This window comes from Saimiri boliviensis, chromosome 7, assembly GCF_048565385.1.
Source record: "Saimiri boliviensis isolate mSaiBol1 chromosome 7, mSaiBol1.pri, whole genome shotgun sequence".
Taxonomy (NCBI): Eukaryota; Metazoa; Chordata; class Mammalia; order Primates; family Cebidae; genus Saimiri; species Saimiri boliviensis.
The window spans coordinates 70,500,668-70,520,689 of record NC_133455.1 but is presented as its reverse complement, the minus strand read 5'-3'; the positions used below and the strand labels follow the sequence as shown (position 1 = coordinate 70,520,689).

At 48.3% G+C, this 20,022-nt stretch overlaps 2 protein-coding genes across 4 annotated transcripts; one reads left to right on the top strand and one right to left on the bottom strand.

Annotated features, from left to right (window-relative positions):
• Window positions 1-638: 638 nt before the first annotated feature.
• Window positions 639-7,385, bottom strand: CDK2 (cyclin dependent kinase 2). 2 transcript variants are annotated; one of them, XM_039471926.2, is made up of 8 exons: window positions 7,047-7,385; window positions 6,241-6,318; window positions 6,008-6,128; window positions 4,903-5,073; window positions 3,959-4,060; window positions 2,686-2,829; window positions 2,180-2,383; window positions 639-1,898 (listed from the first exon to the last, which is right to left on the bottom strand). In XM_039471926.2, exons 1-8 carry the CDS (start codon window positions 7,160-7,162, stop codon window positions 1,794-1,796), a joined length of 1,041 nt encoding a protein of 346 aa, XP_039327860.1. In that variant the 5' UTR covers window positions 7,163-7,385; the 3' UTR covers window positions 639-1,793. The 2 variants fall into 2 exon arrangements, with proteins under 2 accessions (XP_039327860.1, XP_039327861.1); XM_039471927.2 differs by lacking the exon at window positions 2,686-2,829.
• A 1,319-nt stretch (window positions 7,386-8,704) lies between these two features.
• Window positions 8,705-19,985, top strand: PMEL (premelanosome protein). 2 transcript variants are annotated; one of them, XM_010349949.3, is made up of 11 exons: window positions 8,705-8,830; window positions 12,065-12,175; window positions 12,324-12,470; window positions 15,429-15,572; window positions 15,994-16,155; window positions 16,407-17,129; window positions 18,013-18,129; window positions 18,372-18,456; window positions 18,719-18,924; window positions 19,027-19,114; window positions 19,731-19,985. In XM_010349949.3, exons 1-11 carry the CDS (start codon window positions 8,755-8,757, stop codon window positions 19,870-19,872), a joined length of 2,001 nt encoding a protein of 666 aa, XP_010348251.1. In that variant the 5' UTR covers window positions 8,705-8,754; the 3' UTR covers window positions 19,873-19,985. The 2 variants fall into 2 exon arrangements, with proteins under 2 accessions (XP_010348251.1, XP_010348249.1); XM_010349947.3 differs by having other exon boundaries at window positions 19,006-19,114.
• The last annotated feature ends 37 nt before the right edge of the window (window positions 19,986-20,022 follow it).

Here is a 20,022-nt window from a genome sequence, read left to right as displayed (position 1 = left end):
GCAGTGGTAGCTTGGAGACGCTTTTTCAGAATCGTATGTATATGTAAATAAAAGAATCTTTGGAAAACTGTGCTGTTTTGTGATATGAAACAGAAAGGAGAAAAACGGCGAGCTTACCGGGAAATGCAGTGTCGCGAGGCAAATTCCCCGGGAGCCCTCTTGCCGTTTTGTATGTGCGTGTGTGTGTCTGTGTATGTGGTGTGTGTATGTGTGTATGTGTGTATGTGGTGTGTGGTGTGTGTGTATGTGGTGTGTGTGTGGTATATGCATATGCGGTGTGTGTGTGTGTGTGATGTGTGTATGGTATGTTGTATGTGTGGTGTGTGTGTGTGTGTGTGTGTGTGATATGTTGGCTGGGGGAAAGGTTTGTTGGTGTGTGGAGAAAGTGAAGTAGGAAGTATATAGGTTTCAGATTCCCCAGCCATAAATAGGGACAATAATAACCGCTTTGTTTATCACCAGCACTAGCCAAAATGGGGCAGGGTGGGTAGACATCCACAGAGAGATTAGGAAAAGGGGTCTGGAATCAATGATCACATATACATAGTCACATTCTGTCTCCCACCATTCTTTTAGTAAATAAGATGAGGAAAGAGATGAACTATAAAACTAGGTACATTTTTTTAATGAACTACAAACTAAATTACAAGTAACGTTAATAGCAGGAGCACGCAAGGACAAGGGTGGCAGAGACAAAATCATAAAAGAAAAAATGTTTTTTTCTTTTAGCGCTGTCATTACAAAACCCCAAGGTGCACATGGCAACAAATCCACCCACTCTGACAAAAAAAAAAAAAAAAGGAAAAAGAAAAAAAAAAGCCAACCCTACTATTGGATAAAACCTGAAGTATAAATATAATTGTTCATCCTTCTTTTAAAGAAATATTTTTATCCAATGCCTTCACTCAATCACAGCCCTGTAAAAGTGTCGGCATTCTCAAAATGCCTAAACCCTAACTTCCACTCCTATGGGGTAGAAGGTGGACTTCAGAGGAAATTGGGATCAGGAATCCCTGGCAACTAAAGAACTAAGAATACTAAAAGGAAGAGAAAAATGGAAACATCTTTCACCTGCCTCATAAGGCCGCGGTGAAATAATAGATTGGAAAGAAGCACAATATCTGTCCCAGGGCCTCCCAGACTCCTCATGACGGTAGAAGGGACAAACATGGGGACTGGGGCCAATCATTTCTTCTGCAGCCCCATCGGGGCTGAGTCTTGAGTCTCCCAGCCTATTAGGTGAGGCAAAACACTAGGATATAAACTGATTGCATCTATTTTTTTCAAAGGAATTCTTTAAAATAGACTCCTCTCTGTGGTTTTGTTTTACTTGGTTCTCAAAAGCTCCAACTTAGGCCCCTGCTATCGTTTAGCCTTTACAAAAATTGTGGCAGCAGGAGGCTGGGGATCCTGGTCATCCCAAACACTGGAAATAGTAATTATGGGGCATTCAAAGATTGGTACGGCAAATCTAATGTGTAGGGAGGCTTTTTTTTTTTTTTTTTTTTTTTTTTTTTTTTTTAAATACCAACCCTCTTTAGCAATAATTAGGAGAAGGGAGAAAGGATAGTGGAGGCTAACTTAAGTGCATCTAATACTGAAACTTCCTTTCATTTTTACCAGTTCCTCTCTTTCACCCCTGTATTCCCGGAGTTGGCTGGCTAAGACTGGAAGGTGAGTGTTTAAGGCAAGATCAGAGGGCCCACCTGAGTCCAAATAGCCCAAGGCCAAGCCAGGTCAAGCCCACACTGGAGGAGAGGGTGAAATTAGGGCTGGGGGCTTTGAGAAGGCCATCAGAGTCGAAGATGGGGTACGGGCTTGGTTACATCCTGGAAGAAAGGGTGAGCCAGGGCTGCCTTTGCCGAAATCCGCTTGTTGGGGTCATAGTGCAGCATTTGCTAGAGGGAGAGGGGAGAGATGCATGTTGACTTCAATGATGTGATGGTGGACTAAATGGGCAGTAAGTGTTCCCAGAAATCAGGAAACCAGAACTCTTTCTACCTAAGGCAGAATTCTCACTTCCATCCTCCTGTATCTGAATCAGCATGCCAACAGGGAAAGAAGGAATCGGGGGAAATGAAATACTGAGGCCCAGAGTTCAGGGTCTCATCCTTCCTTCATCCTGTAAAATCTCTCCCCTGGGAGAAATGAATGAGGGGAAGCAGGTGCCCACTCTCACCGATAACAAGCTCCGTCCATCTTCATCCAGGGGAGGTACAACTTTACTAAAATCTTGTCGGGCCCACTTGGGGAAACTTGGTTTGTAATCAGGCATAGAAGTAACTCCTGGCCACACCACCTCATCTGGGGTCCCCAGAGTCCGAAAGATCCGGAAGAGCTGGTCAATCTCAGAATCTCCAGGGAATAGGGCCCGGCGAGTCACCTGAAAATGGGGAAAGAGGAAATACCAAGACCCACATTGACGTCAGTCAAAACTGTCCTCTATATAAAGGAGTTCCCACAGGCGGTGAAAGGTCAGCAGGGCCCCATGACTCCCTCCCCAGGGCCTTTCATGGGGTCGGTCACACAGAACCTGAGACAAAGAAGTCCCTTCATCTGTCTCCTTGCCCCCTCCTTCCTTCCCCCAACCATGACTTTGCAGATCCCCAAGGCTGGGTGGGGCTGGGAGGGGGTGAATGTCTGGGGTGCCACTGACATGTAGCAAAGGGATCCCAAGCCACTCACGGGGTGTGGGGTAGACACTGCGGTCATCCCCCAACCTTGTGATGCAGCCACTTCTAGATAGGAGCACAGCGGGCAGAGACTCTGTCTTCCATTTCTTCTGTGTTCCCCACAGCACCTAGCATGGTGCTGGGTACACACTAGGTGCTTAACAAATATTTTTTGATGAATTGAGAGAGGAATATGGGCAATTGTAAGGTAATGCACTGGGTGATAAATGCATAATACATATGTATAGGCTAAGGGTCTTTAAGCTCTTGGTTACAACCCAGATAAAGGACCATAAAACATATTGCTGATTTGAAGGCTCAGCCTACTGCACTGCACTGTTGTATTAAAGGAGATGGGAGCTTCTACATAAGGCCAGGCCTCAAGGATCCTTCAGTCTGGAAAGCCAGAGGTTGAAGGGGGACATGATCTAAATCTTTTTTTTTTTTTAATAAAGACAGGGTTTCACCATGTTGGTCAGGCTGGTCTTGAACTCCCGACCTCAGGTGATCCGCCCACCTTGGCCTCCAAAGTGCTTGGATTACAGGCATGAGCCACCATGCCCGGCCAATCTTTCTTTTTTTTGAGATGGAGTCTCACTCTGTCACCTGGGCTAGAGTGCAGTGGCGCTATTTCATCTCACTGCAACCTCCATCTCCCAGGTTTAAGCAGTTCTCCTGCCTCAGCCTCCCAAATAGCCGGGATTACAGGTGTTTGTGCCACCGCACCTGGCTAATTTTTATATTTTTTTGTAGAGATGAGGTTTCAGCATGTTAGCCAGGCTGGTCTTGAACTCCTGTCCTCTGGTGACCCACCCACCTCAGCCTCCCAAAGTGCTGGAATTACAGGCATGAACCGCTGCACCCTGTCTAAATCTGCAGTTTAAATGAAGGGTGTGAACAAAGGGACCACAACTGGCTTCACTACATTCCTGGCACCCATACAACAAGGTCTACAGTCCTTGAAGTGAAGCCCTGAAATAAAAGAGGCACTGAATGGAATCATTCTCCCAAGTATATGCAGACTGCGGTGAAAACAGCTGCAGAAATGTTTTACCTCATTTCAGGGATAGAGATGTATACTAGGTACTAAGGCTGTTGTTGGATATCCTAACATTGTAGTTGATATTGGGCCAACAGTTGCATCCTTTCCCCACCATTCCCCTTGGTGCCACTTTAGAAAGAGAACCCTGTGATAGAAGCATCATAGGTCTGGGCCAAGAAACAGTTCTGTTGTTCTTGGATGTGGGGAGAAGGGGGCTGGGTGGAACTTAGGCAAGCCTCCATACCATCTCAGCAAAGATGCAGCCCAGGCTCCAGATGTCCACAGCTGTGGAGTAGTATTTGCAGCCCAGGAGGATTTCAGGAGCTCGGTACCACAGGGTGACCACCTGAGGGACAAGAATAGGGAGGGTGGGTGGTTTATAGGGTACAGGGAGTCCCACATCTCAGTTCCTCAGCGCTACTCTGCTAACTCTTGGCCTCTTTTTTTTTTTTTTTTTTTTTTTGAGACGGAGTTTCGCTCTTGTTGCCCAGGCTGGAGTGCAATGGCGCGATCTCGGCTCACCGCAACCTCCGCCTCCTGGGTTCAGGCAATTCTCCTGCCTCAGCCTCCTGAGTAGCTGGGATTACAGGCACGTGCCACCATGCCCAGCTAATTTTTTGTATTTTTAGTAGAGACGGGGTTTCACCATGTTGACCAGGATGGTCTCGATCTCTTGACCTCGTGATCCACCCACCTCGGCCTCCCAAAGTGCTGGGATTACAGGCTTGAGCCACCGCGCCCGGCCAACTCTTGGCCTCTTAACAAGCAGTTTCCTTCCCTCCATCTTTGCCCTCCCACTGATTTCCAGTCCATAGTTCTGGAGACCATATTTTCTGAACGCCCAATTTGAGATCTTCCTGGAAAAACTTGAGACAAATAGTCATCATAATTTTATTTGATTTTTTATTTCTGTAGAGATGGGGTCTTGCTATGTTGCCCATGATGGTCTCAAACTCCTGAGCTCAAGTGATTATCCCACCTCAGCCTCCCAAAGTGTTGGTATTACAGGCGTGAGCCCAGTTAGCAACACAGTGTGAATTCCATGCATACCCTAAGACTCTTTAGGATGTCAAGAGATTACTTCTACCTAGTAAGAAACTGTTGGCCAGATATTTTTAGGAACTTTATGAATGCCCTAGTTAACACCTCTTGGGAAACTCAGAGAAGAAAGGCAAAAAAGAGACTCACCTCATGAGTGTAAGTACGAACAGGGACTCCAAAAGCTCTGGCTAGTCCAAAGTCTGCTAGCTTGATGGAGCCCTCTGTATTTATAAGCAGATTCTGAGGCTTAAGGTCTCGGTGTAGGACCCGATGAGAATGGCAGAAAGCTAGGCCCTGGAGCAGCTGGAACAGATAGCTCTGACAAAGGAGAAAGAGAGGACTGTGTTTCTTTACCACAATGAGCAGATTAGGTTTGCTCTGTGCCCCCAAAGTTCTAAGGCCTTTACTATGTTGGATTATAGTTACATATTTACAAGGTATTTATTTCTCCCATTAAACTGTCAGCCTAGAGAGGATAAGGACCAAGTCTTACTCAACCCTGCATTCCTTTTCTTTCTTTCTTTTTTTTTTTTTGAGACGGAGTTTTGCTCTTGTTACCCAGGCTGGAGTGCAATGGCACGATCTCGGCTCACCGCAACCTCCGCCTCCTGGGTTCAAGCAATTCTCCTGCCTCAGCCTCCTGAGTGGCTGGGATTACAGGCACGTGCCACCATGCCCAGCTATTTTTTTATTTTTATTTTTAGTAGAGACGGGGTTTCACCATGTTGACCAGGATGGTCTCGATCTCTCAACCCCGTGATCAACCCGCCTCGGCCTCCCAAAGTGCTGGGATTACAGGCTTGAGCCACCGCGCCCGGCCTTTTGCATTCCTTTTCTATATGCTGTGCATTGAATAAATGTTTGTTAATAGATTTGAAAGTAGCTCTGGGAGTGAAGAATCCAGCCCTAAAATAGATAATAGAGACTCATTGGCTAGTTATTCCACCAAACAGAAGGGCTTTTTGGAGGAATTTACCAGGTGCTCTCAAATCCCATTTATCTGAGTTTCATCTGACCTCCCACCTGAGTTGCTAGGTTGACTCACTAGAGTTTCAACTTTGATTCTTCAGTCCAACCCTAGGGTTAATGAGTATAATGAGCAGGGAAGGAGACACAAAAAGAAGGGGAGTGTGTGTGTGTAGTAGATGAGGGCTCAGAAGAAGGCCAAGATCATAAAATATCACCCGGATTTGCCTGCCATCAGTCCCCCAAGACATGTCCATGATAGGGAGGAGCTGATGAGAAGCATTACCTTGATGAGGGGAAGAGGAATGCCAGTGAGAGCAGAGGCATCCATGAATTTCTTGAGATCTTGGTGCAGAAATTCAAAAACCAGGTAGAGTTTATTTTCTGTGTGAATGACATCCAGCAGCCTAGAGAAGGAAAGGTCAAGGAAATGGAGGTGCGAGAGAGAGAAATGGCCACACTGTACAGACAGAACTCATCCTTCTTTCCAACGGGATCGCCTCTCAGACACATACTTACTTGACAATATTAGGATGGTTAAGCTCCTTAAGCAGAGAGATCTCTCGGATGGCAGTACTGGGCACACCCTCAGTCTCACTTGGAGAGGTTGGGAAAGCAGAGATGGGAATATGGTTACAAATACTCCTTTTTCCCCCACCCAGTCATTTCTTTCCCCCAACGAGGCACCACCCAGCACCCCCTAGGAAAGTGAGAGAAGAGAAAGGGTGCTGGAAGGAGGTAATTCCTGGGTAGTCAGGGTGTGGCTTTTGGATATATTAGGGTCATTTTCTCCTCTTTTCCCAAGGGTAGGTAAGTAAAGCTGCCTGGTGAAGGTAAAGCAGGGAGACTGTAACGGGGGAGAAAAATAAACAATAAAATTTAAAATGCAGGAGTAGCACCCAGCCTCCCCAGAGGGGCCAGTGAGGTTCAACTGCCATTCTTTGGAAAGAGGAGAGAATTCTTAGGTGAGGGTGGGGCAGTGAGGAGGGCTCTTCATTCAGAAAGGCGCTCCTCTTCGGTTCCCACATAACTCAACTCCATGGAGAGTCTTGGACTTCATCTCAGAGGCCTCCTTTCTCTCCCCGAGTCTCTGTGGTCGCACAATTTGGGGGCACCATCGGGCTCAGATTGAGAAGAAAGTTTTCCATAGATTCTACACCACCCTATACTCTCCATCTTCTACAGGCCCCCAACCCACCCCTCTACGTCTAAAGAAGTCCCTCCTTGCTCTCTTCCGGTCCCTGGACCGCTACCCGCCCGTGGGGGGGTTGGGGGGCACAGTCAAGGAGGTCTCCTTAGGAGTCCCGGGGACAGAGGCCACTCACGTGTCCAGGCGGATTTTCTTAAGCGCCACCACTTCTCCCGTCAACTTGTTTCTGGCTTTGTACACAACTCCGTACGTGCCCTCTCCGATCTTTTCCACCTTTTGGAAGTTCTCCATGAAGCGCCAGCGAGTCGGGTCTGCCCGGCCCTGGAGCGGGGGCCTGGGAACCCTGCAGAAGGCGGTCCCTAGCTCTCGGAGGCCGAGGAGGGGAAACAGGGCCCAGTACCGTGGCCCCGGGTCGGGATGGAACGCAGTATACCTCTCGCTCTTGTCAATTTGGCCAACTTGAAACAATGTTGCCGCCTCCCCCCGAGTTCCCGACCGCCACCAGAGGCCCCGCCCCACCTTCCCGCGTTTCCCTGGCTCCGCCCCCAGACCTTCTTATTGGTCAACGTCAGAGCCGGGGGGCGAGCCCAGAGCTCCTCCCCGCAAACGACCCCGCCCCCGGCAAGTTTGGTTCTTGGGGGCTAGACAAGTTTCTTCCCTGGTGGGGCGGCTGCACACCCTTCCCAAGTACCTGCTTAGGGTCCGAGTTTCTGTGTTTCTAGTCTGTAGGGATTTCTTGATTTCTAACTCACTATTTCCACCACTCCTGGGGAAAATGTGTATCGACCTAAGGTTAAATTCCACCTGGCCCAGGAGCCTCCTTTGAAAAGCAGGAAGTCAGGGTTCTCTTTGTAAAGGATTCCTTGGCCTCAGAAGAGTCGTTGCCTCTGCCTCATAGTCTATCCCGACGCTGTCTGTGTTTTGGGGTGCAGGGTTCTGTTTCTGTCCTTTTTATTGAGGCAGGGTTTCGCTCTTGTTGCCCAGGCCGTAGTGCAATGACGTGATCTCGGCTCACCGCAACCTCTGCCTCCCGAGTTCTAGCGATTCTCCTGCCTCAGCCTCCCAAGTAGCTAGGGTTACAGGCATGTGCCACCATGCCCGGCTAATTTTGTATTTTTATTAGAGACGGTGTTTCTCCATGTTGGCCAGGCTGGTCTTGAACTCCTGACCTCGTGACCCACCCGCCTCAGCCTCCCAAAGTGCTGGGATTACAGGCGCGAGCCACCACACCCGCCCTTGTTTCTATTTGAGAAGTTCCTGGTTTAATTCACTCTCCCATGATGTGTTATGCAGCTGCCTTTCAGTCAGCTCTTGCCCGAGAGTGTATCAAGATGAGAATGACCCGGCCGGGCGCAGTGGCTCAAGCCTGTAATCCCAGCACTTTGGGAGGCCGAGGCGGGTGGATCACGAGGTCGAGAGATCGAGACCAACCTGGTCAACATGGTGAAACCCCGTCTCTACTAAAAATACAAAAAGTTAGCTGGGCATGGTGGCGCGTGCCTATAATCCCAGCTACTGAGGAGGCTGAGGCAGGAGAATTGCCTGAACCCAGGAGGCGGAGGTTGCGGTGAGCCGAGATCGCGCCATTGCACTCCAGCCTGGGTAACAAGAGCGAAACTCCGTCTCAAAAAAAAAAAAAAAAAAAAAAAAAAAAAGATGAGAATGACCCAGTGAAACCAGAAACTGTCATTGAATAGCAGGATGGGAAAGCAATGTCTAGGGCCTAGGTTCCCTTTGTCATTTTTTTTTCTTTTTCCTCTCCTCCGCTCCCCCCTCCCTTCTCTGAGGGAGAAGAGGAAGGGCTATGCAAATGAGCACCCTTTTCTTATATAGGGGCCTATCCCAGCCCCTCAGTGTCTTTGGTTGCTGGAGGGAAGAACACAATGCATCTGTTGCTGAAAAGGTGCCTTCTCCATTTGGCTGTGATAGGTGCTTTGCTGGCTGTGGGGGCTACAAAAGGTATGTGTGGATATGTGGACATGAGCAGGTGTGAACTTGGGGATGAATTCCCCTGCTCTGGTTTCTCTCCTCCTATTGGGAGATACCGGCAATATTTCAGGCTTCTCCCACTTATTTGACTTGTGAGGTTGTGGGCACCTGGGCTCCCTCCCTACATGGAAATTTCGGATTGAGCCTGAAAATAATCTCATATGCTTGGAGGGGCGAAGGATAGAAGGTCTCTGTGGCACTGATTCTGAGGCTTCCTTGGCAGTGAGCTGGAGCAGGGGCTCCAAAGGGATGAAATGTGTAGGAGACTCTTTTAGGAAATGTCCCTCGGGGTGGGGGATTGAAAGCGAGGAGTCAGAAAATGTGGTATTGGGTAAGAAGACTAAGGAGATACAGTCTTCTCCCCTTGGGATGGGTATGGGGGAACACAGCCCAGAAATTTTGTTCTGGGGCTCGGAGAGAGATAGGCAAAGGGGTCTCAGCTGAGCATCACATGAAAAGGCTCTGGGGAATTGGGCCTCGTGACAGGAGCAAGGGGCGGGGGTGGTGGTGGTGAGAGGGTCTGGAATGTCTCGTGAGGCTCTGAGGAGGGAGAGTTGGAAGTGGAGAAAGAATGGGGTATTTTATGACTTCTGCTTTAGTGGTGGGATGCTCAATGAGATGATCCAGATCCTCCCCCAGCAGAGTCACCTAGGGTTACAGCACACATTAGAAAGGGGATGAGTCCTGGCGCAGTGGCTCACACCTGTAATTCTAGCACTTTGGGAGGCTGAGGCGGGTGGATCACTTGAGGTCAGGAGTTCAAGACCAGCCTGGCCAATATGATGAAACCCCATCTCTACTAAAAATATAAAAATTAGCTAGCATGGTGGTGCATGCCTGTAATCCCAACTACTCAGGAGGCTGAGGCACAGGAATCGCTTGAAACTTGAACCTTGAACCTGGGAGGCGGAGGTTGTAGGGAGCCAAGATTGTGCTACTGCATTCCAGCCTGGGCAACAGAGCAAGACTCTGTGTGGGTAACACCCACCATGGTTACCGAGGAAGGAGAACTGTGCAGACCCCAGGCACAATTAATGCCTGAAGTATAACTTACTGCTTGCTATATTTAGCTTATATATACAATTATACTTAGTTCCATATAATCTTTCTATATAATTATGTAGGTGTTGTAGTTGGAGCTGTACCGACACATTTAGTGCTGATTTATGTAATTCTTCTATATAACCATATAGTAGTTTGTGGTAAGAGGAATGCCTAGAGCAGTTACAAAGCAGAAGCAGTACATGGGAAAACAGCCAGACAAGGACAAGAACCAAAGACCCAGGTGGTGGCATCCCTGCCTGAAAGGGCATATGCTGTATGGCAGGCTTGGAGCAAGAGCCTCTCCTCCTGATAAAGGAGTTGTGGTACCTTGCATCCAGTTCCTGTGAAAAGTAGGCCTTAAGCCTAAGATCCTGGAAATAACCAAGGGACAAGTCATGGCAGCTGTACACCCTTGTCAGTCTTTTTTCACTTCTGTGCTAGCTCAAATCATCCTCCCATAAATATCATTTTTTTTTTTTTTTTTTTTTGAGATGGAGTTTTGCTCCTGTTACCCAGGCTGGAGTGCAATGGCGCGATCTCGGCTCACCGCAACCTCCGCCTCCTGGGTTCAGGCAACTCTCCTGCCTCAGCCTCCTGAGTAGCTGGAATTACAGACACATGCCACCATGCCCAGCTATTTTTTTTTTTTTTTTTGAGACGGAGTTTCACTCTTGTTACCCAGGTTGGAGTGCAATGGCGCGATCTGGGCTCACCGCAACCTCCGCCTCCTGGGTTCAGGCAACTCTGTGCCTGAGCCTCCTGAGTAGCTGGGATTACAGACACATGCCATCATGCCCAGCTAATTTTTTGTATTTTTAGTAGAGACAGGGTTTCACCATGTTGACCAGGATGGTCTTGATCTCTTGACCTCGTGATCCACCCGCCTCGGCCTCCCAAAGTGCTGGGATTACAGGCTTGAGCCACCGCGCCCGGCCAACATTTTTCTAGATATTCATGAAAGTTTATATGGACTGGGTTTGATAATTTTGTCTAGCATGAAATGACATTGTGCTTATGCAAGAAAATACTCATATTTGTTATAGATACATACTAAATTTGTAGGGTTAAAATCACAAGATGTTTGGAATTTGCTTTTAAGTACTTTAGCCAAAACAAAAACAACTAGTAAGGATAAAGAAAGCAAATGTGGCAGGATGTTGATAGTTGTTGGACCCGGGTGGGGCAAACGGAGGTCTAGCATATCCTTTTTTTCTCAGACCTCTCTTGGTCAGTTACAATAATTTTTGTCTTCCCTGTCCCCATCCCCAATCTCTGCCTGCCTCTAATCCATCCTTTTCACTGCTTGCCATTGTGATCTTTTTAAAATGCAAATTTGATCATATTCAAAAGTAAATTTTATGGTATCTGAATTATGTCTCAATTTAAAACAAAACAGGCCAGGCACAGCGGCTCATGCCTGTAATCCCAGCACTTTGGGAGTCTGAGGCAGATGGAGCACTTGAGTTCAGGAGTTCGAGACTAGCCTGGCCAACATGGCAAAACTCTGTCTCTACTAAAAATACAAAAATTAATTGGGTGTGGTGGTGGGCACCTGTAGTCCCAGCTACTTGGGAAGCTGAGGCACAAGAATTGCTTGAGCCCGGGAAGCAGAAGCTGCAGTGAGCTGAGATCATGCCACTGCATTCCAGCCTGGGTGGCAGAGTGAGACTCCCATCTCAATGCTACTACTACTATTACTACTAATAATAAATTAATAAATAAATGAGGGCTTTTTTGTGTTTTTTGTTTTTGTTTTTGAGTTGGAGTCTCCCTCTGTTGCCAGGCTGGAGTGCAGTGGCGTGTTGTCTGCTCAATGCAACCTCTGCCTCCTGAGTTCAAGTGATTCTCCTGCCTCAGCCTTCCGAGTAGCTGGGACTACAGGTGCGTGTCACCATGCCTGGTTAATGTTTTGTATTTTTAGTAGAGACAGGGTTTCACCATGTTGGGCAGGATAGGCTCGAACTCCTGACCTCAGGTGATCCACCTGCCTCGGCCTCCCAAAGTGCTGGGATTATAGGCGTGAGCCACTGTGCCTGGCCAAATAAATGAGTTTTTAAAATGCACTTTGAATGTGAGAATGAATGGGGTGACATGAATAGAGTGTTATCCCTGAGAAGGAACTGAAAGGATCTTAGAGTCCTCATGGCACATTCCTTTTAGGACCTAGAAACCAGGACAGGCTTGCTGTCTCTAGGCAACTCAGAACCAAAGCCTGGAATAGGCAGCTGTATCCAGAGTGGACAGAAGCCCAGAGACTTGACTGCTGGAGAGGTAGGAACTTGGAAGTTCCAGGGGAGGGCATGGTGAGGAAAAAAAGCAAGATGACCTGCACTGAGTGTAGCTTGGGAAGATAAGGAGGGGAAATGTATACAGGGAGGGGAAGCCCAGGAGTCCTAGCTAATGTAGCTTTCTTTCCCAGGTGGTCAAGTGTCCCTCAAGGTCAGTAATGATGGGCCTACACTGATTGGTGCAAATGCCTCCTTCTCTATTGCCTTGAACTTCCCTGAAAGCCAAAAGGTACTGCCAGATGGGCAGGTTATCTGGGTCAACAATACTATCATCAATGGTGAGTACTTCTCTATTCTAGGTCCTTATTCCTTAGGCTCAGTTTCCCTGGTATGCCCAATGAGCCCAAGGAATGCCCCTTCCTCCTCTACTTTTTAAAACAAGTTGTATGTGTAATATATACTCATTATAGTTAGAAAACACAGATAAAAAGCCAGGTGTGGTGGCTTACACCTATAATCTCAACACTTTGGGAGGCTGAGGCCCGTGGATCACCTGAGATCAGGAGTTCAAGCCTATCCTGCCCAACATGGTGAAACCCCATCTCTACTAAAAATACAAAACATTAGCTGGGCATGGTTGTGCGTGCCTGTAATCCCAGCTACTCAGGAAGCTGAAGCAGGAGAATTGCTTGAACCCAGGAGGTAGAGGTTGCAGTGAGCCGAGATCGAGCCACGGCACTCCAGCCTGGCAACAAAGCAAGACTCTGTTTCAAAAAACAAAAAGAAAAGGAAAGAAAACACAGAAAAAGAAAATTACAGTTGTAGTCCCTGCTACTCAGGAGTCTGAGGTAGGATCATGAGCCTGGGAGGCTGAGGCTGCATGATCATGCCACTGCACTCCAGCCAGGGTGACAGAGTAAGACCCTGTCTCAAAAAGCAAGCAGAAAATAAAATTGCAGTTTCTAAAGTAAAGGACAGCAGAATTCAGGGGACCTAGAAGTTGAAAAGACCTATATTTAAACTTGTCTTTGATATGTGACCTTGGGCAAGTTACTTATTTTGTTTTTCCATTTCTTTCTTTCTTTTTTTTTTTTTTTGAGACAGAGTCTTGCTCTGTTGCCAGGCTGGAGTGTAGTGGTGTGATACTGGCTCACTGCAAACTCCGCCTCCTGGGTCCAAGCGATTCTCCTGCCTCAGCCTCTGGAGTAGCTGGGACTACAGGTGCCTGCCACCATGCCTGGCTAATTTTTTCTATTTTAGTAGAGATGGAGTTTCACCATGTTAACCAGGATGGTCTCAATCTCCTGACCTCATGATCCAGCCACTTTGGCCTCCCAAAATGCTGGGATTACAGGCGTGAGCCACTGCACCTGGCCTCCATTTCCCCTTTTTTGAGACAGAGTCAGGCTCTGGCTGTGTTGCCCTGGCTGGAATGCAGTGGCAGGATCTTGCTCACTGCAACCTCTGCCTCCCCAGTTCAAGTGATCCTCCCGCCTCAGCCTCAGGAGTACAGGTGTGTGCTACCATGCCCGGCTAATTCTTTTGTATTTTTAGTAAAGATAGGGTTTCACCATGTTACCCAGGCTGCTCTTGAACTCCTGAGCTCAAGTGATCTGCCTACCTCATTGTGTTTCCATTTCTGAAGCAAAAAAGATTGTTGTAAGGATTAGAATGTGATAATATGTGTAAAGTACTTAATATAGCGTCTGCTCTAGCCTACAGTAAAGGCTAAATAAATGTTATCTAGTGCTGTTATTTATTTAGTTTGAGACGGAGTCTCCCTCTGTCACCCAGGCTGCAGTGCAGTGGTGCAATTGCGGCTCACTGCAGCTTCCTACTCCCTGGTTCAAGGGATTCTGCCTCAGCCTTCCAAGTAGCTGGGATTACAGGCACGTGCTACCACACTCAACTAATTTTTGTATTTTCAGTAGAGACAGGGTTTCACCATATTGGCCAGGATGGTCTTGATCTCCTGACCTTGTGATCTACCCGCCTTGGCCTCCCAAAGTGCTGGGATTACAGGAGTAAGCCACTGCGTCCGGCCCCCTAGTGCTGTTATTTTTATTCCACTAGTTAGAGAAAATCACTCTACATATTTTGATATGTGTATATATAGATATGTGTGTGTGTGTGTATGTGTGTATATATACATATATACTTTTCTTTTCCTTCTTCTTATTTTATTTATTTATATTTTTTTAGAGTCAGGGTCTTTTTCTGTCTCCCAGGCTGGAGTACAGTGGCAGGATCATAGCTAATTGGTACTTCAACCTGAGCTGAAGTGATCCTCCTTCCTCAGCACCTGGAGTAGCTGGAACTTCAGGTGCATATCTTCTCACCTGGCTAATTTTTTAAAAATGTGTTTTGTAGACACAGGGTCTTACTATGTTGATCAGGCTGGTCTTGCATTCCTAGCCTCAAGCAATCCTCCCACCTCACCTTCCTGAAGTGCTGGATTTACAGCCATGAGCCACCCACCTGGCCAATTAAATTATAGCTTCTGGCCAGGTATGGTGGCTCATGCCTGTAAACCCAGCACTTTGGGAGGCTGAGGTGGGAGGATTGCTTAAGCCCAGGAGTTCGAGACCAGCTCTGGAAACATATCAAGACCCTGTCTCTACAAAAAATAAATAAAATTATCTGAATATGGTGGCACACACCTTTAGTCCAAGCTACTTGGGAGTATGAAGGGGGAGGACTGCTTGACCCTGGGAGGGCGACACTGCAGTGAGCTGTGATTGTGCCACGCCCTCCAGTCTGGGCATCAGAGTAACACCCTGTCTTCAAAAAAAAAGAAAAAAAAAAGGGAGTCTCCATACCCTCAGTCCCCAACGACCACCCCAAATGGTTATACCATGAAGAATGTATTTTCTTTTTTTTTTTTTGAGACAGAGTTTCGCTCTTGTTACCCAGGCTAGAGTGCCATGGCGCGATCTCGGCTCACCGCAACTTTCGCCTCCTGGGTTCAGGCAATTCTCCTGCCTCAGTCTCCTGAGTAGCTGGGATTACAGGCACGCGCCACCATGCCCAGCTAATTTTTTTGTATTTTTAGTAGAGACGGGTTTTCACCATGATGACCAGGTTGGTCTCGATCTCTTGACCTCGTGATCCGCCCGCCTCGGCCTCCCAAAGTGCTGGGATTACAGGCTTGAGCCACTGCGCCGGGCGAAGAATGTATTTTCTAGCAATGGAATACTCCCAGAGTCCCTCTCTGATACCCTGGGAGCAACTTAAGGGGTTTTGGTATATAAAAAAGAATGCCAGGATTTAAGAGTGACTCTGTATTTACCTTTCAGGGAGCCAGGTGTGGGGAGGACAGCCAGTGTATCCCCAGGAGCCTGACGATGCCCCAGGAGCCTGCATCTTCCCTGATGATGGACCTTGCCCATCTGGCCCTTGGTTTCAGAAGAGAAGCTTTGTTTATGTCTGGAAGACCTGGGGTGAGGGACTTCCTTCTTGGTCTGTCATCTATACTTGTGTTCACTTCTTTCTACCTAATCACCTTTCTTTTGACTGCCCCTTTCCCCTTAACTTCTGTGATTTTCTCTAATCTTTATTTTCCTCTGGGATCCTTTCTCTTCCATAGCACCTAGCCCCCTTCAACTCTAACATAATTCTTTCTGGCATTATGAAATGTGCCAGAGGCCTAGTAGAGGAATCCTCTTCCTCAATTGTGGTCCTACCCCATGCAATGCCCCATTAGGACCCCTTCCCTGTCCCCCCATATCACCACCTTCTAAACACCCTCAGAAGTAATCATACCTTCTGACCTCCCATCTCCAGTGCCGTTTCTAAGCCTGCCCTTCAGTTCCCTTTGACTAATAATGTTCTCTTCCTTGCTTTTCATTCCAAAAACTTCAGGTCAATACTGGCAAGTTCTAGGGGGCCCAGTGTCCGGGCTGAGCATTGGGACAGGCAGGGCAATGCTGGGCACACACACCATGGAAGTGACTGTCTACCATCGCCGGGGATCCCGGAGCTATGTACCTCTTGCTCATTCCAGCCTGGCCTTCACCATTACTGGTAAGGGTTTAGGAAGGGGTGAGGCCAGTTGTAGGGCAAGAGAAGGCAGGGAGGCTTGAATGAACTGGAAAGGGGAAAGGTGAAATGGTGTGCAAACTTAAAGGGGCAGGGCTAGGAAGACCTAGGCAGAGAAATATGAGGCTTAGCACCAGTGAAGGGCCAGCCAGTCAGCTTGGGGTTGGAGGGTGTGGCTGTTAAAGGAGAAGCTGTGGCTCAGGCCTGGTTCTCACCTTTTCTGGCTTCAATCCCAGACCAGGTGCCTTTCTCCGTGAGCGTGTCCCAGCTGCGGGCCTTGGATGGAGGGAACAAGCACTTCTTGAGAAATCAGCCTCTGACATTTGCCCTCCAGCTCCATGACCCCAGCGGCTATCTGGCTGAAGCTGACCTCTCCTACACTTGGGACTTTGGAGACAGTAGTGGAACCCTGATCTCTCGGGCACTTGTGGTCACCCACACTTACCTGGAGCCTGGCCCAGTCACTGCCCAGGTGGTCCTGCAGGCTGCCATTCCTCTCACCTCCTGTGGCTCCTCCCCAGTTCCAGGCACCACAGATGGGTACAGGCCAACTGCAGAAGCCCCTAACACCACAGCTGGCCAAGTGCCTACTACAGAAGTCATGGGTACTACACCTGGTCAGGTGCCAACTGCAGAGCCCTCTGGAACCACAGCTGTGCAGGTGCCAACCAGTGAAGTCATAAGCACTGCATCTGTGCAGATGCCAACTGCAGAAAGCACAGGTACGACACCTGCGAAGGTGCCAGTTTCAGAGGTCATGGGTATCACACTGGCAGAGATGTCAACTCCAGAGGCTACAGGTATGACACTTGCAGAGGAGTCAATTGTAGAGCCTTCTGGAACCACAGCTGCACAGGTAACAACTACAGAGTTGGTAGAGACCACAGCTGGAGAGCTACCTACCCCTGAGCCTGAGGGTCCAGATGCCAGCTCAATCATGCCTACAGAAGCTATTACAGGTAAGAGGACCAGTGTGAATGAAGTTCATGGATGTGGGGTACCTTACTGTACTCTGAAAGTCTCACCCAGGACTCAGATGTTACTCAATCCTTTGCTTAGCACTATGGTCCCCTCAGAGCTCTCACTGGCCTGGCTATAAAGCCCTCTGGTATCGTTTTTTCTTTTTTCTATTTAAGTACAGATGGGTTTTTGCCATGTTGGCCAGACTGGTCTCAAACTCCTGACCTCAAGTGATCCACCCACCTTGGCCTCCCAAAGTGCTGGGATTACAGGTGTGAGCCACCATACCCGGCCCGAAGCCCTCTAGTATCTCTTAATGACACGGAATAGATCTGGAGTTCAGGAAACCAAGGTCTTCCCCTAGGCCATGAGAGAGGAGCTTATTGATTCTCTACTGCTGAGAATGGTTGGTAAGGCCAGGGAACAGACTGTGATCATTTACATAATATTTATAGCTCATTTTCTGTTCAAGCATAAATGCACGGGAAACCTTCCCAGATTCTGAGATCCTGATCTTTCCATTTCCTACCCCTGGATTCCCATCCCAAAGCAAAAAGGGAGGAATGAAATAGTGATGCTTAAATGAGTTAACATATGTTGAATGCCTAGCCTAGTACCTGGCATAGTGTGGAGCATGATAAACATTTGAGGACTTTTTAAAACTCCAACACCACCTAACTGTGTGACTCTGGAGGAGTCATTTTCTTCTTCTGGGCCTCAATTTCCTTATCTATAGAATGAGATTCTGTTCTTATCTGATTCCAAGCCAGTGACTCCAGAATGCAGTAACTCTGGTTCAACCTGACAAAATGCCTGGTTGGCCTCTGCCTCCAGATGAGTCATCTGTCTCTTGATCTTACCTCCTCAATCCTCTCCTGCCAGGTTCCCTCAGCCCCCTGCTGGATGGTACAGCCATGTTAAGACTGGTGAAGAGACAAGTCCCCCTGGATTGTGTTCTGTATCGATATGGTTCCTTTTCCGTCACCCTGGACATTGTCCGTGAGTCTTGCCTACTCTGGGGGCTGATGGAGGCAGCTATGTGCTGCCTAGGGCTGGTCAGTGGAAGCATACCTTGGGAAGAATTACTCACCTAGATAGGAAGAATACTCAAATGCCAGAATCCTCATGTGAAGGCACAGGGATGGGATTGGTGGAGCAGCCCTGGGGCTTTCCTGTCTATGGGCTTTTGAGGAGGCCTGGTAGAGGAATCCTAACTTGATACTCCTGCAACAACTCTACAGAGGGTATTGAAAATGCTGAGATCCTGCAGGCTGTGCCATCCAGTGACGGGGATGCATTTGAGCTGACTGTGTCCTGCCAAGGCGGGTGAGTGTTCCACTAGTTGCACCGATAACTCGTGGGTTGACTGTTTCTTTTTTTTTTTTTTATTTGAGACGGGGTTTCACCATGTTGGTCAGACTGGTTTTGAACTCCTGACCTCAGGTAATCCACCTGCCTCGGCCTCCCAAAGAGCTGGGATTACAGGTGTGAGCCACCACGTCTGGCCGGGTTGACTGTTTCTTTCTCTGCTCTCTGGCATTCATTGTCCCTTCCCAGATCCCCTTATATATCCTGACACCTCTTTCAGGCTGCCCAAGGAAGCCTGCATGGAGATCTCATCACCAGGGTGCAATCCCCCTGCCCAGCGGCTGTGCCAGCCTGTGCCACCCAGTCCAGCCTGCCAGCTGGTTTTGCACCAGATACTGAATGGTGGCTCTGGGACATACTGCCTCAATGTGTCTCTGGCTGATGCCAACAGCCTGGCAGTGGTCAGCACCCAGCTTGTCATGCCTGGTAGGTCCTTGGACAAGAGCTAAGATGAGAAAGGGAGTGTGTAGAGGCCAGCTGGCAAGGAGCAGACACTGACTGAAGCAGTGCCTGGGATTCTGCTCACAGGTCAAGAAGCAGGCCTTGGGCAGGCTCCCCTGTCCGTGGGCATCTTGCTGGTGTTGATGGCTGTGGTCCTTGCATCTCTGATATATAGGTAAGGGCCTCACCACACAGTTTCAGACCCCCTTATACCTTGTTATCACCATTCACTCTTCCTCAATGGGAGAAGGAACACCTCTCCCTTTGAGGAAGCATGGTGTCCAGGAAAAGAGCCCAGGCTTGTAAGTTAGACAGACTTGGGCTGCCATCTTGCTTGTGGGACCTAGGGGGAGTAGCTTAACCTGTCTAAGCCTCTGAAAAGTAGGTAAACCAATACTTGCCCTGTGGGGCTGTTACAAAGATTAGAAACAATGTGAGTAAAATACCTGACTCTGAAGCAAGAGTGTAATAATTGATATTAATGACTGTTGTTAATAATATTGAGAATGGGGGCAGTTTGGGTGAACTGAGTTTTCTACCAGCAAGATGGGCAGATCCCCTAGGCCTGGGGTAGCATAGTCCTCAGCCAGGAAAGCTTATGGGGTGAGGGAGGAATAGACAGAGGTTACTACAGAAATAAGAGAGGGTAAACACTGGAGGTGAGGAGAAGGGGAAGGAGCTAGGATCAAGGCTACTCAGACTGGGATATGGGTGTGTTTCCTTCTTTGGAGAAGCACAGACAGGCTACTTTTGTCCATTGCTAACAGGTTTACCCCTTCTCCCAATATCAGGCGCAGACTTATGAAGCAAGGGTCAGCCTTCTCCGTTCCCCAGCTGTCACATAGCAGCACTCACTGGCTGCGTCTACCCCGCATCTTCCGCACTTGTCCCATTGGTGAGAACAGCCCACTCCTCAATGGGCAGCAGGTCTGAGTACTCCTGTATGATGCCATGATTTTCCTGGGGTTGACAGAAACACCTATATTTCCCCCCCCCCATCTTCCCTGGGAGACTACCATCACCTGAAATAAATACTCAGAACCTGATGCTGGTTTTTTTTTCTTTTTGTTTCTTGGGAGAATC